This window comes from Squalius cephalus (assembly GCF_949319135.1).
Source record: "Squalius cephalus genome assembly, chromosome: 15".
Lineage (NCBI taxonomy): Eukaryota > Metazoa > Chordata > Actinopteri > Cypriniformes > Leuciscidae > Squalius > Squalius cephalus.
Genome location: NC_137136.1, coordinates 7,266,807 through 7,282,155, shown reverse-complemented (window position 1 = coordinate 7,282,155; position 15,349 = coordinate 7,266,807). Strand labels below are relative to the sequence as shown.

General features: G+C 38.2%; 2 protein-coding genes across 2 annotated transcripts; one reads left to right on the top strand and one right to left on the bottom strand.

Moving 5' to 3' along the window:
- Positions 1-417: 417 nt before the first annotated feature.
- Positions 418-3,468, bottom strand: psma2a (proteasome 20S subunit alpha 2a). The gene is made up of 8 exons (XM_079895724.1): positions 3,385-3,468; positions 2,786-2,862; positions 2,486-2,618; positions 1,879-2,001; positions 1,654-1,735; positions 1,468-1,541; positions 1,318-1,375; positions 418-693 (listed from the first exon to the last, which is right to left on the bottom strand). The coding sequence occupies exons 1-8, from the start codon at positions 3,423-3,425 to the stop codon at positions 577-579; spliced, it is 705 nt and encodes a 234-aa protein (XP_079751850.1). The 5' UTR covers positions 3,426-3,468; the 3' UTR covers positions 418-576.
- A 218-nt stretch (positions 3,469-3,686) lies between these two features.
- On the top strand, positions 3,687-7,517 carry mrpl32 (mitochondrial ribosomal protein L32). The gene is made up of 3 exons (XM_079895686.1): positions 3,687-3,877; positions 4,684-4,865; positions 5,005-7,517. Exons 1-3 carry the CDS (start codon positions 3,787-3,789, stop codon positions 5,254-5,256), a joined length of 525 nt encoding a protein of 174 aa, XP_079751812.1. The 5' UTR covers positions 3,687-3,786; the 3' UTR covers positions 5,257-7,517.
- The last annotated feature ends 7,832 nt before the right edge of the window (positions 7,518-15,349 follow it).

Sequence of the window (15,349 nt, the reverse complement as noted above, 5' to 3'; positions counted from 1 at the left end):
CCTTGTTTCAAATATAACGTGTTATTCACCTGGATATGAAGAAATTAAAGGAGAGAAATTGCTGGACCTTTCGATGACAAAACCTTTGAGGGTTTTATCTGTGCAAGTAATACGATTGTGCGTAGGAATACTGTTAGGAAGGTGTACCGACTCATTTTTGGCGCGCCATAAGTGACGCGAGGCTCAAGATTCTGATTGGCTGACGCAGGCCAAACCCCGTCTTAAGCTTGTTTATGAAGGACAGTCGAGCGCAGAAATCAGATATTTGTCGCCATATATAATCTAACTTTTATTTCAGATTAAAGTTATGATATAAAACAAAGAGTATATTCAGTTACATTTAGTTGTTGCCTTTTGCACAAATCTAAAACAGTATCCACAAATCCACAGTAGTAAAAATGGAAACAGAAAACAGGATTTCAAAAGACTTGTTTATTTCTTTCCTTCCTAAACAATACAACTTTAACTTATTTCCATGCTTTAGAATGCTCAAACAAACAAGTAAGTACTAATGAAGTTGGACTGATGAAGACAAGATAATCAGTGCTCAATCTACAACAACTTGTAAAAGTGATATTAAACAATGGCAGCCAGATAGTCCTTCACCTCCGCTGGGGTCAGTCGCCTAAATCCTGCTTCATTGCAGATTCCCACCTCAATGTTGTCTTCTGTCATTTGACCTTCAAAGCTTTCCTGTAACAAAAGAAGTCATAGATAACTTTGATGTTTGACATTTTAGAGCACTGGCAAGTAAAACATCATGCTTTGTGACAGGTGCAGTTTCAGTCAGTATCAGTATAGTTTTATTTAATGCCATGTCAGCATCTCTGGCTTTCTTCATAGCAAAAACTGAATTACAAAAATACAAGAGTGACATATTCAAGTGACAAGCAGAAAAAATACAGCAATTAATATTACATTTTTTAACATTACAAGATTTTCAGGTCCTTAAACAGGTCCTTTAAAATTCTTTACCTAATATGGTGTTACTGGTCAAAAAAATTACGTTAAAGAGAAAAGTGAGGTGCATCAGCTCAAATAAATGAGGAATACAGTTAATCAGTTTCAAAAAAAGATTGAATCCATTATTTGGCAATAATAGCATAACAAGGGAATAAGTAATTTTTGTAAGAAGATGGTTAAAAACTAAAAAAGGTGTAAATAACATACAAAAAAAAGGCACAAAAATGATATTTTTTGGAGGGAGTTATGCCCTCTGCGAGCAAAGTCAGTAAGTTTTAGTCTAATGCCAGAACATTAACTATCATTTTAGAGAAAAATAAAAATGACCAATTTTTATGTGTTGTCAATTATTACCTTAAGAGTCAGAATAGCAGTGTGAATCGCATCTTCCAGTTCCAGATCCTCGTTGTATCTGAAATAGGAAAATGAAGCAAATGAGAGGCTGTGTGTTTAGAAAGACTAAAAAAAGCTCTTAGACTTGGACCATGCGTGTACATTCTATACCTTTTTTCAAGGAATGTTTTCCCATTCACATAGTTCTTCCCCATCGCTGTGGCTTTCCATGCAAAGTATGCTCCCTTAAACAGATCAAAGTCCATTTTATTTTGTGAATACAGTACATAATAAAGAGCTTACATGTTTAACAGTAATACAATAAATATAATTATAACACCAAAGGGAATAACATACTGAGGGGTCAGACTGGAAAAGGTAAGGGCGGTCTTCATCCCAGCCAGCAATCAGGAGTGACACCCCAAAAGGCCGAACTCCTCTGTGTAAAAACAAAAAAGCTGCATGTTATGCCATTGTCACTTTGGTACATGATATCAAAATATTGTTTTACAACACTGCAAAACAATTGTTTGAAGTACAACTTCCAGAATAATTGTAACAGTGGCGATGTATCATGCATACCCTGATTGTGTGTACTCCTGCATAACAGAGGCCACCCTCTGAACAAGCTGGCCTGTAGGAATCGGCTCCTGGTAGACCAGGAAATACTGCTGAGCCAGCTTTCGTGCCCTTCGCACCATAACCCTGCAGATATTATTAAAGTCACCATGAAATCAAAATGAACAATTCTTGTTTTTTTTTATGGAATATTGCTGCATTTTTTTTTACTGACTAATCAGTGCACAGCACTTTTTTAAAATTCTTTGACCTAAATTGACCTCAATCTTTAATCAAAACAAATTTCCCTCCCTCTTGCAGCAACATCTCTTCTCTGATGTCATGTTTACTGGAGCCAAGGTGGGACACATGAAATCACAGCAATAGCAAAACCACAACAATCCAATCAATTCCCCATGGTCATAATCAAGTCCCACCCAACTTTTTTTCTTGTTTGAGAAGCTGTTTCCCTCGGATATGTGTCACAATAGGGAAGAAAAGACTATTGCAACTTCTGTTTCATGCCAACTTTATCAACATTTATCAACAAAAAATCTCATTGAGCTTCATGTGCTACATGTTAGGAATCATTATTATGTAGCGTTAGGTCATGCAGGCTCCAAATCCATACCTGTAGTCTGGACCCATGCCACTGTAGACCATACCGATGTGTTTGGTTATGGGCTCTACTTTGTGAACACTTTGCTCATCGTACAGTATAGATTTCTGCTTCTTTTCTGTAGCCAGAACAACACCGTTTGAGGCTGTGAAAGAGAAATGAGGATGAAATGAAAGTGAAGATTCAGTGAATGGACACAGTTTAAACATCAAGAAGGCCATTTATAAGAAGCACATAATGAAACCCTAGAGTTTTATAAAAAACACAAATTTCAAGACACAACTGATAAATACAAATATATATTTTTTAAACCTTTTATTCCAACCGAAGGAGCACCAGCTGCTACAGCTGCCAGGGCATACTCAATCTGGACCAACTTCCCTGAAGGGCTGAAAACACAAAAATAAGATTATAAAATGGCCCATAAAATGTCAAACATGATGAGTGTTCTGTTTTCAGTTATACTATATTTAAATAAATGACTAAGGAAACCATTAACTGATAATCGTTAACTGCAAACTTACTTATGTGCATTAAAAAGTCATATGTGTATATGAAATGAACAGTTTCCACGATGATACACTGAAAGTGAAAGTAAAATCAGCAAGTTCTATCACAAAGACAAAACTGTGCACTAATCTGTCTTTTAAGCACTCCTGAGAGTGTTGTATTTGTTGATCTGGGAAGCATTATTGTGTTTAGTTCACTATATGCATGAACGTTGATGCTCATGAATGAAAGAAGCACCCATCACAAACACAGTGACTCTGCATCAGCGCTCAGATAATGAATTAACGCCTTTAACTGACAAAACGGTCTTCGTAAACCTCGAAATTTGCGATTCGCTAAAAACACACACTAGTTTAATATGATGAATGCACTGAATATGATAAAATCATGATGTTAATTACCTGAAAGTGGTGAGGGAGAAACTGTAGCCTCTGTCTGCCATGGCTGTGTGACTGTTGGGGAAGTGACGACACACGCTTACTTGATCTGATTGGTTGAAAGAGGTACTAGGGTAACTCAATTAATTGTGGGTATTGTAGGCAGCTTAGAGATCCGTTTAAAATAATGTTGGGCGTCACATTCTGTTTGCCACTGAGTATTTAAACCCATAATTAAAATATGTATTCGTTTTTTTTTTTCTCACCCGCTCAGAATGAAGCAGAGCTTTTACATCGTTTTACTACAGATCCCAGAATGCACGAGTGCAGAAGAACGCGCAGGCGCAGTGGGTCTTTTTGAGCTGTGACCGTGAGGATGTTTGGTCTGTACATGTTGGGTTAAACTGAAATAAAATACCGAACACAATGTCATTAACGGGTTTACTTCAGTTTGTCGGTCGTTCTCTGCAGCGTCTGGAACTTAGTTTATCGCAAGCGGCGGGATTTAACCACTTCGGTGAGTTCATTTACTGTAGTGTGTCATGTGTGACACTACTCCACTCATATCACTGTACGTACACTTATATTACACTGAAGCTTAACTGAAGATCATTTAACAGTTTGTTTGTTTTCCTTTGATTTACCTGTGTGTTGTAACATCAAATATAGAGTTTGTTTTTAATGTCATAATCTCTGGTGTTGTATCAAGGTCTCAAGGAGACACATGGCACATCTGTTGTGTTTTTAAGGGAAGGATACAGTACATAAGATAAAAAGTCTCTTTAATCTGAACATTACGGTTTTCAAAATATACATATTTTTGTCTTAAAATAAATAGTATTTATTAAATGTATAATGCAAAATTAAGCGAATCTTTATTAAAGAATAAATTCTGTTAATGTGAAATGTGATTGGTAATTTCAGTTTGTTTTTTTAAGGTTGTTTATAAAAAATATATATATATATATATATTATTTTTAATAATAATTTAAAATATTTAAAAAATATATTTATATCACCTCAAGTCAAATGTAGGCCCACATCTTCCTTTTATAAATAATAAATGGACAGAGATTAGGGTAAGGTATATTTGAAATGGTAGTGTGAGCATGTCTTAAAAATAATGATGGTACTATACGGTTATCCGGACCACATGTGATGACCTACCCCAACCCCGCCCCTAAACCTACCCGTCACTGGGGTTACGACCAACCAAGAGCGGTTGTGGTCACGTGTGGTCAGGATAACCGTATAGTACCATAATTTGAGTAACTCAGTTTGATTATTTTATTAATCTATCAGTCACATAAACCTTTTCTTCAGGTCCAGCTCTGGCAGTAAATGGTCCCGGGATTCTTCCTCAATCCCATCACAGCAGTGATGATGAAAACGCTCAGCCCAGTTTCTTGGACAGTATCTTTTGGATGGCCGCCCCTAAAAAGAGACGAACCATTGAAGTAAATCGCTGCAGAAGGCGAGACCCAAATAAACTGATAAAAGTCAAGGTAAGAACTTATTGATTCCCACTAGACTAGAGCATGGAAAAAATTAAAAGAGCTATCAACGTAAACCTGTGTTCTGTCTAGTAAACAGATGTCTGTTTAGATGAAGAGCAGTTTATCCTATTTTTTCCTTCTCTCCCAGTACAACATTGAGCCGTGTTCAGAGTGTGGCAACATGAAACTGAAGCATACTCTGTGTGGATTCTGCTATGAAAAGGTCAGGAAGGAGACGGCAATGATACGGAAGCAAATCTCCATCATGGAAGGCGGACCTCTCAACACTCCTGCTGTAGAGTCTGTTGTCTTGTATGAAAATGAAACGCCCTCTGATGCAGATAAAGACAAGAGAATAGTAGAACGCAACAGGAAACGTCCATATTGGTTTAACATGTAAATGCAGTGAAATAAATACTTTTGTTAAATAAAGATTCGTGAATTATTTTGTGATTATGCTTCAGTTCATATTTTAATAGTTCAATAATACATTTTTATAACTCAACTTTTTATTTATATAGAGCACATTTAATAGCAATGTTGTTGTCCAAAGTGCTTCACAGTTATAACAAAAACAATAAAACATACACGTATAAACACATTTACCGAGCCTAGCAAGTGAAGGCATCACTACACACTCTTAGACATACTCCTCACACAACTGTATAGTGAGATCAGTGTAGAGAGAAAGAAAACTAAATAAAAATTAAAGCTGCAAGCAGCGATGAAAGGGCCCTCGCACTCGTGCCATTGTCACTCGGTGGCTTTAGGAAGACAGAGCATGGTTGGGCAATGTGCATTTAAGGAGGTATATATAGTAAGAGTATGTCAAAATCAGTTACAAAATGTTTTGTATTATGGTGATAATTGCATGCTTCATGACTCAGCTAAGTGTTGCTAGCATGTTTAGTATGTTTCTAGCATGCTTAGTACACAATAATTATGTGGTTAGTACTGCATTACTGTGTTAACCATGTCAGTTTCTGTTGCCAGTAGATGGGGCTATGTCTATATCTGAATATCGCTATGTAGATGTGTTCGGTGCAGGACTTTTATCAAACATGTGAAGTTTGGGGCAGATTGGACAATGTATGCTTGAGTCACAACAACTTCCTTTACCATTTCTAGCATGTTTTATGATGTTTCTAGCATATTACATATTCATTTTGGGGTAGATTGGACATTGCATGCCTGAGTTACAGCAAATTCATATTTAATTGCAGTAATAGCATGCTTTAGCACTTAAGCTAAGTGTTTGCTAGTATGTTTTAGCATGTTTCTAGTATGTTGGTAGGATGTTTAGCACCTACTGGCATTTTTTTTATATGTTATTAGGAGTCCAGAACAGTGTTAAACGTCACTTCCTGTTGCCAGCAGGCGGCGCTATGACTATAACTGAATATGAGCATGGACATGTGTTCAGGAGATAACTCTTATCAAACGTGTGAAGTTTGGGGTAGATTGGACATTGTATGCTTAAGTTACAACAACTTCCTTTAGCTTTTCTAGCATGCTTTAGAACTTAGCTAAGTGTTGCTAGCATGTTTCTTGCATGTTACATATAACGTTTGGGGCAGATTGGACATTCCATGCCTATTACAGCAAATTCCTATTTAATTGCAGTAATAACATGCTTTAGCATGTTTCTAGTATGTTTAGCACCTGCTGGCACTTTTTGTTATTAGGAGACCACAACAGTGTTAAACATGTCACTTCCTGTTGCCACTTGCCAGCAGGTGGCGTTATGACTGTAACTGAATATGAGCATGGATGTGTGTTCAGGACAGAACTCTTATCAAACTTGTGAAGTTTGGGGCAAATTGGACATTCCATGCCTGAGTTACAACAACTTCCTGTTTCATGGCATTAATAGCATGCTTTAGCACTTAGCTAAGTATTGCTAGAATGCTTTAGCATGTTTCTTACATGTTTAACACTCAATGGCATATTTTACTATTGCTGCGTCCCAATTTGCATACTATCCGTCCTAAATACAGTAGTATTAGAAAATTCAGAATTCAGAAAACACTCTTCAAAAACAGTGCTTTAAATCTCTTGACAAATTAAAAAACGTAAATGACATTTGTAAGTATTCTAAATAAAAGACACAGGTTGTACTGAATGCCAACTTGCTTATTTTGCTCAAGATAAGGATTTATTAAGTTCACATGTCATGCAAACAAGAAACTCTGCTTCTAACCACAGGTCGAGAGCTGTCGTTCTAAACTCACAACTTTGAGAAGCTGTTTGCGAATGTTCGTTGTAACAATGGTTTCAGGAAACAGACTCGTTGAACTGCTGATAATGACGGAACTTGCGAACATAGTTGGCTAACGATGCTTTTGGGAAACGTACCCCTGGATGGGAGACCTACTGGGAAAACGATTTTGCTGTTGGAAGAGATGTTAGTGAGGCCAGTAGGGGGCGCTCACCCTGTGGTCTGTGTGGGTCCTAACGCCCCAGTATAGTGACATGGACACTATACTGTCAAAAACCACTGTCCTTCGGATGAGATGTTAAAGCTACACTGTGTAATATTTTAAAGGGGTCATGAACTGGATTGTTTTATTATTTTATAATGTTGCCTGGGGTGCCCTTATAATGTTAGTATGATTTTTACATAAAATATTGTCATAATTTATAAATAAAAGCCATTTTTCCAAGCCTGATTTCTGCCTCAGATTTGAACGCTCCGTTTTAAGGGGCGTGTCTGCTGTGAGACTGCAGCGTAAACGCCCACTGCTGTGATTGGCTGACATGCTTGCAATGAAATAGCTAGTATTACATGAACTCTCTCGAAAACTTTTACTACGTTTTTACTATTACAGCTATCGAGATTAACAAATCGTGAAAAGTATCGTTTAAAGCATTATATTTAAATCTATTCCATCACATGAAAGGTTGCAGCATGATGAGCACTGAGCAGATGACAGACAGTCTGTTGATCGCGTGAATAAATATCTTATCATTGCAACGCAATTTTTGCACTCTCACAAATGCTTACACCAAATCACAATGCAAACACGATGTGAGTACACAGTAAGAGCTTCGTTGTGTAGTGTAACAGTGTCATTATGTCATCACGAGTTTGGTAAGTGTCCAGATAAGCTCTCGCGGCTCGCGCTGTGCTGTTTGATTGACAGCTTGGGCGAAAGGGATCATTCTTTGATCGCTTTCTGTAGGCTATATAATTTAATAACAGTTTAAAAAAAGATTATTTTCATAATACTACGAGAAATTATGTGAAGTTGATCGTTTAGTCACTGATGCATAAACAGTATTGAACGATTTTAAGAGAAATATCTGAACTTGAATAATTACACCGAAATCACTGATCGCAGATCAGGTATTAGAATGCACATGGTTACTTACATGTTGCTGGCAGATCCGTGTCGGGAAATTGTGATTGACTGATTTAATAAAGTTTAACCATGCTGGAATCCGAAGGAAGCTTATGCAGACGGTCTTCTTCCACAAACAGGCACTGCACAATATTTAGTCAACAGCATGTTTATTGCTTGTAAGTAGCTCGATCCGGTAGCAATTATCATGTCGTCCTATGTTATTTAGCATGTTTGGGCGAATCGGTGGGCGGGGCTAAACAGGCCGTGTTGAAGTAGGCGTTGATCTTCTTTTGTGGAGGCGGTGTTTTATCCTCTTTGACGTCATAGTTCCCCACTTTGAAAAACGAGTCGTTTGCTGAGCCTGATGTCTATAAAAGCTTTTATTGGACTAACAAGGTAGTTTTCAGTTCTGAAACTTACAGGATATTATTATAGTATGATGATCTCTTATATGTCAAAAGCTCAAGGAAACTTTGATTTCTCAGTTCATCACCCCTTTAAGTTGATTTTTAGCAAAAAACACATTGTTATTTCAAAATTATACGTTCTCATTAATGTGTAATCACTTCAAGCAACTAATTAAGTATTCTTGTAAGTGTATAATCTGCCATTTAGAATACATATGAGCGAGTCGCTCGAATGGCGGAAGCCATGTTGCGCAGCCATCTTGAAAATACATTAGCCAAAGAGGGACATACAAGCTTCGCCTTTCGCGTTTTTACACGCAGTGGCACCGTGACGAATGCGAGAGGGAGATTTGCTCGCGTTTGCCGGCAGATTTGAAATAATACGGCCACCGTAGGAGTTAAAACACCTTCGGAATGGGAGAAGCTAGAAAGTAATATTCAGTTGGTAGTCATATACAATTTCACCGCTAGATGGGAGTAAATCCTACACAGTGTAGCTTTAAACCAAGGTCTTGACTCTCTGTGGTCATAAAAATCCCAGGAAGTCATAAAAATAAAAATAAAAGAGTAGGGGTTTAACCTCGGCATCCTGGCCAAATTTGCCCATTGGCCTCTGTCAATCATTATGGCCTCCTAATCATCCCCATATATACTGATTGTCTTCATCACTCTAGGGGCTTTCGCACCGGATAGTTACTAGCCACCAGGATGGTTCCCAGAGAACTAATGGTTCCCCTAGGAATGTTTTCCTGGTTGCGTTCGCACCTCCAGTTGGAACTCTGAAGTCACATAAGCCACGCTTGTTGTTGTGACTTTTATTTTGATGATGCTGAGAACGCCAGAGCCTGAGCAAACACTGCTCGCATTCTCTGTTAATTAGTTTACGATCTGTCTAACAGTCCTGTCTAATACGATATTAGATAGAACTGTTATACTTAGAAAGTAGACAGTAATGAAAAGGTATTAGCGAATGCCATGTGGTTGATGTTCAGAGATGCTACCTGAGCAGCATTTTTTTTTTTAAATGGAGGGTGCTGGTGTTTCGCGTGCTTTCAGCCAATCAGCGTCACTAACGTCACGGATAGGTCCTATAGCGCTGGTTTAGACTGACTCTGAAGTAGGAGTAAATTAGTTTACTCTTAGTTTACTCTCTTTACAATTAGTTTAAATTGCGCCAAAATCCGGCAACTTCCACCAATAGTTCTAGGAACGATGAAAAGGTTCCTTCGATGTGAAATCTCCTTATACTGTAACAAGCACCGTCCTTTGGATAAGACATGAAACCGAGGTCCTGACTCTTTGTGGTAATTAAAAATCCAAGGATGTCCTCGAAAAAAAGAGTAGGGGTTTAACTCCGTCATCCTGGCCGAATTTGCCCACTGGCCTCTGTCCATCATTATGGCCTCCTAATCATCCCCATATATACTCATTGGCTTCATAACTCTGTCTCCTCTTCACCAGTAAGCTGGTGTGTGTGTGTGTGTGTGTGTGTGTGTGTGTGTGTGTGTGTGTGTGTGTGTGTGTTTTCTGGTGCAATATGGCTAAAATAAAACAAATACAAAACGAAAGTAAAAGACAGCAGCCCCTCACGGACGATTGCTGTCACAATAAAATAAATCAACACAAATTCAGGCCTGTCCTCTCTCATTCTTCACTGTCGTCGCTCCTCCTTTATGCTTCCGCTCATCATTAATCACGCCACCGGCCTCATGCCGCACTCCCACGGCCCTCGGCCTCGTCCTGCTCGCCACAAGCGCTATATAAATGTAATTTATTATTATTGTTATTATATAAGTAACTTTGCACCTACATGTCAACTAGCAATCATTAGAGTATTAGTAGACTGTCTAAGCCTGTCTAACTGTATACTACAGTCCATAAACTAATGGGAGTTAGTTGACATAGTTGCAAAGTTAAATAGTTAGTAGAATGTCTAAAGTGGACCATTGGAATAAAAGTAACCCAGATTCTTTAAACTTTGCACCTTTTCATCTGTTCCAAGATTGCTGGAATGTAAAATGTTGGAATGTAAATTATAAATTGTTTATTAAAGGCCTCAAATGGGTTTTGGCATAACCACAATGATAATGACACTTTAAACAACATCTAGCCTAATTATCAGTTACAGGGACAGAAATTTGACTGCAAGAATAGATGATAAATGTAATCATATCTGCCAAAATAAAAAGTTGTAAATGACAACTTTTTTGAAAACGATGTTGTGTGCACAATGTTAGTATTGAAAACGGAGGGGGGGAAATATTTGTTTCTCTAAATACCCGGCTATGTGTAAATGTGGCCTAAAACTCCTGTAGTGTGAGCCAGGCATTAGTTAGCATTTTCACATCTAATCTTGTCTTACCAGGAAATCTTTGATGAGGTCCTCTACTGCTTCTTCCATGTAAAGTATGAGACATTTTAGTGCAATCTCCCTCTTTGTAGCGGTGTCAGTATCCTGCATCAAGATAGTAAAAATTAATATAACTAGTTAAGTCGATCCATTAAATCGAAAAAATAAGCGATAGTTGGCACTTCAGCACTGCGTTGTCATCGTGACCAGGCGAAGGTCCTTCGTCAGATCTGGATACGGCCTGGATCCGGCAGGCTGCGGGAAAACCTCGGGATAAACAAAGACACTAAAATTAGCGTAGATGCCATTCTTCTTATGATGTAACGAGTACATCAGGATTTATGGGAAGTGTTACCAGTTCCGGCTGACCTAATCTATGCAGCCTAACATTGGATTATAGAAGTCTATAATGTATTATGTGAATGCTAGGTCAAAGAGATGTGTCTTTAATCTGGCTTTGAACTGACAGAGTGTGTCTGCTTCCCGGACAATGGTAGGAAGACTGTTCCAAAGTTTTGGTGCTAACTAGGAAAAGGATCTTCCGCCAGCAGTCGATTTTGATATTCTAGGTATTATTAACTGACCGGAATTTTGAGATCGCAATAGACGCAAAGGACTATAATGCGTTAAGAGCTCGCTTAAGTACTGTGAAGCTAAACCATTTAGTGCTTTGTAAGTAATCAGCAATATTTAAAAATGTATACGATGTTTAATAGGGAGCCAATGCATTCTTGACAGAACAGGGCTAATATGGTCATACTTCTTGGTTCTGGTAAGAACTCGAGCTGCGGCGTTTTGAACTAGTTGTAGTTTGTTTATTAAGCGTGCAGGGCAACCACCCAGTAGAGCATTACAATAATCTAGCCTTGAGGTCATGAACGCATGAACTAATTGTTCCGCATTTGTCAATGAGAGCATATAGCGTAATTTAGATATATTTTTAAGATGGAAAAATGCGGTTTTACGGATACTAGACACGTGACTTTCAAATGAAAGATTGGTATCAAAGAGCACACCCAGGTTCCTAACCGACGACGAAGACTTAACAGAGCAACCATCAAGTGTTAGACAGTATTCTAGGATATTATGTGTGGAAGTTTTTTGTCCAATAATTAGAATCTCTGTTTTTTCAGAATTTAGAAGTAGGAAATTACTAGTCATCCAGTTTTTTATATCAGCTATGCATTCCGTTAATTTTGTGAATTGGTAGGTTTCGTTAGGTTTTGAAGAAATATACAGCTGAGTATCGTCGGCATAACAGTGAAAGCTAATTCCATGTTTCCTAATGATATCTCCTAAGGGTAGCATGTACAGAGTGAACAGCAGCGGTCCTAGTACTGAGCCTTGTGGTACGCCATACTGAACTTGTGATTGATAAGACATCTCTTCATTTACTGCTACAAACTGATAACGGTCAGATAAGTATGATTTAAACCATGCTAGTGCAATTCCACTAATGCCAGCATAATGTTCGAGTCTATTTAAAAGAATGTTTTGGTCAATAGTGTCAAATGCAGCACTAAGATCGAGTAACACCAATAGAGAGATACAACCACGATCGGATGATAAGAGCAAATAATTTTTGACTCTAATGAGAGCTGTCTCGGGACTATGGTACGGTCTAAATCCGTACTGAAAATCCTCGCAGATATCATTTCTTTCTAGAAAGACAGAAAACACAGTTGTGAGGCTACTGCTTTTTCTAGTATCTTTGACAGAAAAGGCAGATTCGAGATCGGCCTGTAATTGACTAATTTTGAATGATCAAGTTGCGTTTTTTTAACAAGCGGTTTAATCATAGCCAGCTTAAAGGTTTTTGGTACGTATCCTACAGACAAAGACGAATTAATGATATTAAGAAGAGGATCTATGACATCTGGAAGCATCTCTTTCAGTAGCTTAGTCGATATAGGGTCTAACATACATGTTGTCGATTTAGATGAATTAACGAGTTTGCAAAATTTTTCCTCTCCTATAGCAATAAATTAATCGAATTTTTCCTCAGGGAGACTACAATGCTCTCCCAGATGCGATACTGTAGTAGACGGTTGCATAGTTATAATTTTGTCCCTGATATTATCAATCTTATAAGTGAAAAAGTTCATAAAGTCATTACTGCTGTGTTGTTTGGAAACTTCTGAGTTTGAAGCTTTCTTTTTCGTTAGTTTAGCCACTGTTTCAAATAAATACCTAGGATTATGTTTATTTTCTTCTAATAGTGTTGAAAAATAAGCAGATCTAGCAGTATGCAGATCTCTCTGTATGCAATCGAGCTCTCCTTCCATGAAACGCGAAATACCTCTAGTTTTGTTTTCTTCCAGTTGTGCTCCATTTTTCTGTCTGCTCTCTTAATGGCCTGAGTGTGCTCGTTGTACCACAGCGTTGGACTATTTTCTTTAATCTTCTTTAAGCGCAATGGAGCAACTGTGTCTAAAGTGCTGGGAAAGAGAGAATTAAAAGTTTCTGTTGCAATATCAAGTTCTTCTAAGCTGTCTGGGATGTTGAGATGATGAAACTGATTAGGTAGATTATTGATAAAGCAATCTTTGGTGGCAGAAGAGATAGGTTTAACATACTTGTAACACGGAGTCGGCTTTGCAGCCTTCGCTAAATGTAATTTACATGAGACTAGATAATGATCTGAGATGTCATCGCTCTGCTGCAGAATTTCAACGGCATTAACATTGATTCCATGTGCATTGATTGATGTGATAATATATCTAGAGTATGATTACGAGAATGAGTAGGTCCTGACACGTGTTGTCTCACTCCAGTAGAATTCAGAATGTCTTTAAATGCCAATCCCAATGCATCTTTTTCGGTATCTACATGTATATTAAAATCACCAACAATTAGTACTTTGTCTGCAGCCAATACTAACTCTGATAGAAAATCAGCAAATTCTTTGATAAAGTCTTTATGGTGCCCTGGTGGCCTGTATACAGTAGCCAGCACAAATGTTAAATGTGATTTATCATTTACACTAGATAGTGTTACATTTAGCAACAACATTTCTAAAGAATTATATTTAAAACAAGACTTCTCAGTAATTCTGAAGATATTACTATAAATTATAGCAACTCCTCCCCCTTTGCCTTTGAGACGAGGTTCATGTTTATAACAATAATCTTGCGGGGTGGACTCATTTAAAGTAATATAATTGTCTGGTTTTAGCCAGGTTTCTGTCAAACACAGCTCATCTAGGTTATACTCTGTAATCATATCATTAACAATGAGTGCTTTTGAAGTAAGGGATCGAATATTCAGCAACCTGAGCTTTATCATTTGTTCATCCGTATTATATCTGTTTTTTTATTTGTTGAACATTAATTAAATTTTTACCCTTGAATGGGTTTAGGAGTTTTTTGTATGTCCTAATTTGGGGAACAGACACAGTCTCTATATGATGATATCTTGGTGAAAGATTCTCTATGTGATGGGATTTATCTGACCGTAGTGACGTGAGAAAGCTAAGCAGGCGGTCGGTTTAGCCAGTCTGTCTGCTTCCTGACCTGAGCAGGGCATGTGCAATTACCATATAAATATTAAATATTTGAAATTACACAACATTTTGCAAATATGCTACATAAACAGTCCATTTGGTCTAAGCTGCCTGGATCTGACCGTTGTTGACTTTGATTGCCATCTGCTGCTTTTTTTGTGGGGGTGACCCGTCCAATCCTGTACTGTCCTGTTGAAGGAACAGTGACCAGGTTTAATGAGTGATTCTTAAAGAAAATCTAAAGAAAAATTCTTCAACCATTTCAATATGAGGCATCTGAATTGAAAAGGATATGATTCGCATCCCAGATTAAATTAAATTATTAAAGTATTTAGTTAAGTTTAGTTAAATTGAGAGATAGGAGGGTCTAACCAATGCTCTTTTCTGGGTCGGGTCGTCTGGGACCTGGGCTGAAGTCTGTTCCGAGTTCTCCGGTTCAGTTGTGAAGTGGTTATCTGAGGGGCTGGATGGTTGTAGCCCCTTTGTAGCCCCACAGGTGCTCCCTTTTGGATATTCTTCTGCCTCTGCTGCTGCCACCACTGTTCCCTCAACTTCTCCCTCTGCTGCTTAGGGATCCTGAGGTTGTCCTTGTCTGGCATTGGTGCTCCATGTGAGGACTGGATGGGCATGGGTGTTTCTAAAGCAGCAGGCACAGGTGCTCCCTTTGGGGACGCAGCAGGCACAGGTGCTCTTTTTTGGATATTCTTCTGCCTCTGCTGCTGCCCCCAATGTCCAGCTGCCTGGATCTGACCGATGGTTGTTGACTTTGATTGCCATCCGTTGCTTTTTTTGTGGGGGTGACCCGTCCACTCCTGTACTGTCCTGTTAAAGGAACAGTGACCAGGTTTAATGAGTGATTCTTAAAGAAAATCTAAAGAAAAATTGCTTCT

Coding starts and splice junctions, on each gene's coding strand:
- psma2a (XM_079895724.1), bottom strand. CDS start 3,425: ATGGCAGACAGAGGCTACAGTTTCTCCCTCACCACTTTCAG. Junction 1,542..1,653: donor TTTTCCAGTCTGACCCCTCA/GTATGTTATTCC, acceptor GATCTGTTTAAG/GGAGCATACTTTGCATGGAA. Junction 694..1,317: donor CTGCTATTCTGACTCTTAAG/GTAATAATTGAC, acceptor CTTTTGTTACAG/GAAAGCTTTGAAGGTCAAAT.
- mrpl32 (XM_079895686.1), top strand. CDS start 3,787: ATGTCATTAACGGGTTTACTTCAGTTTGTCGGTCGTTCTCTGCAGCGT. Junction 3,878..4,683: donor GGCGGGATTTAACCACTTCG/GTGAGTTCATTT, acceptor CCTTTTCTTCAG/GTCCAGCTCTGGCAGTAAAT. Junction 4,866..5,004: donor ATAAACTGATAAAAGTCAAG/GTAAGAACTTAT, acceptor CTTCTCTCCCAG/TACAACATTGAGCCGTGTTC.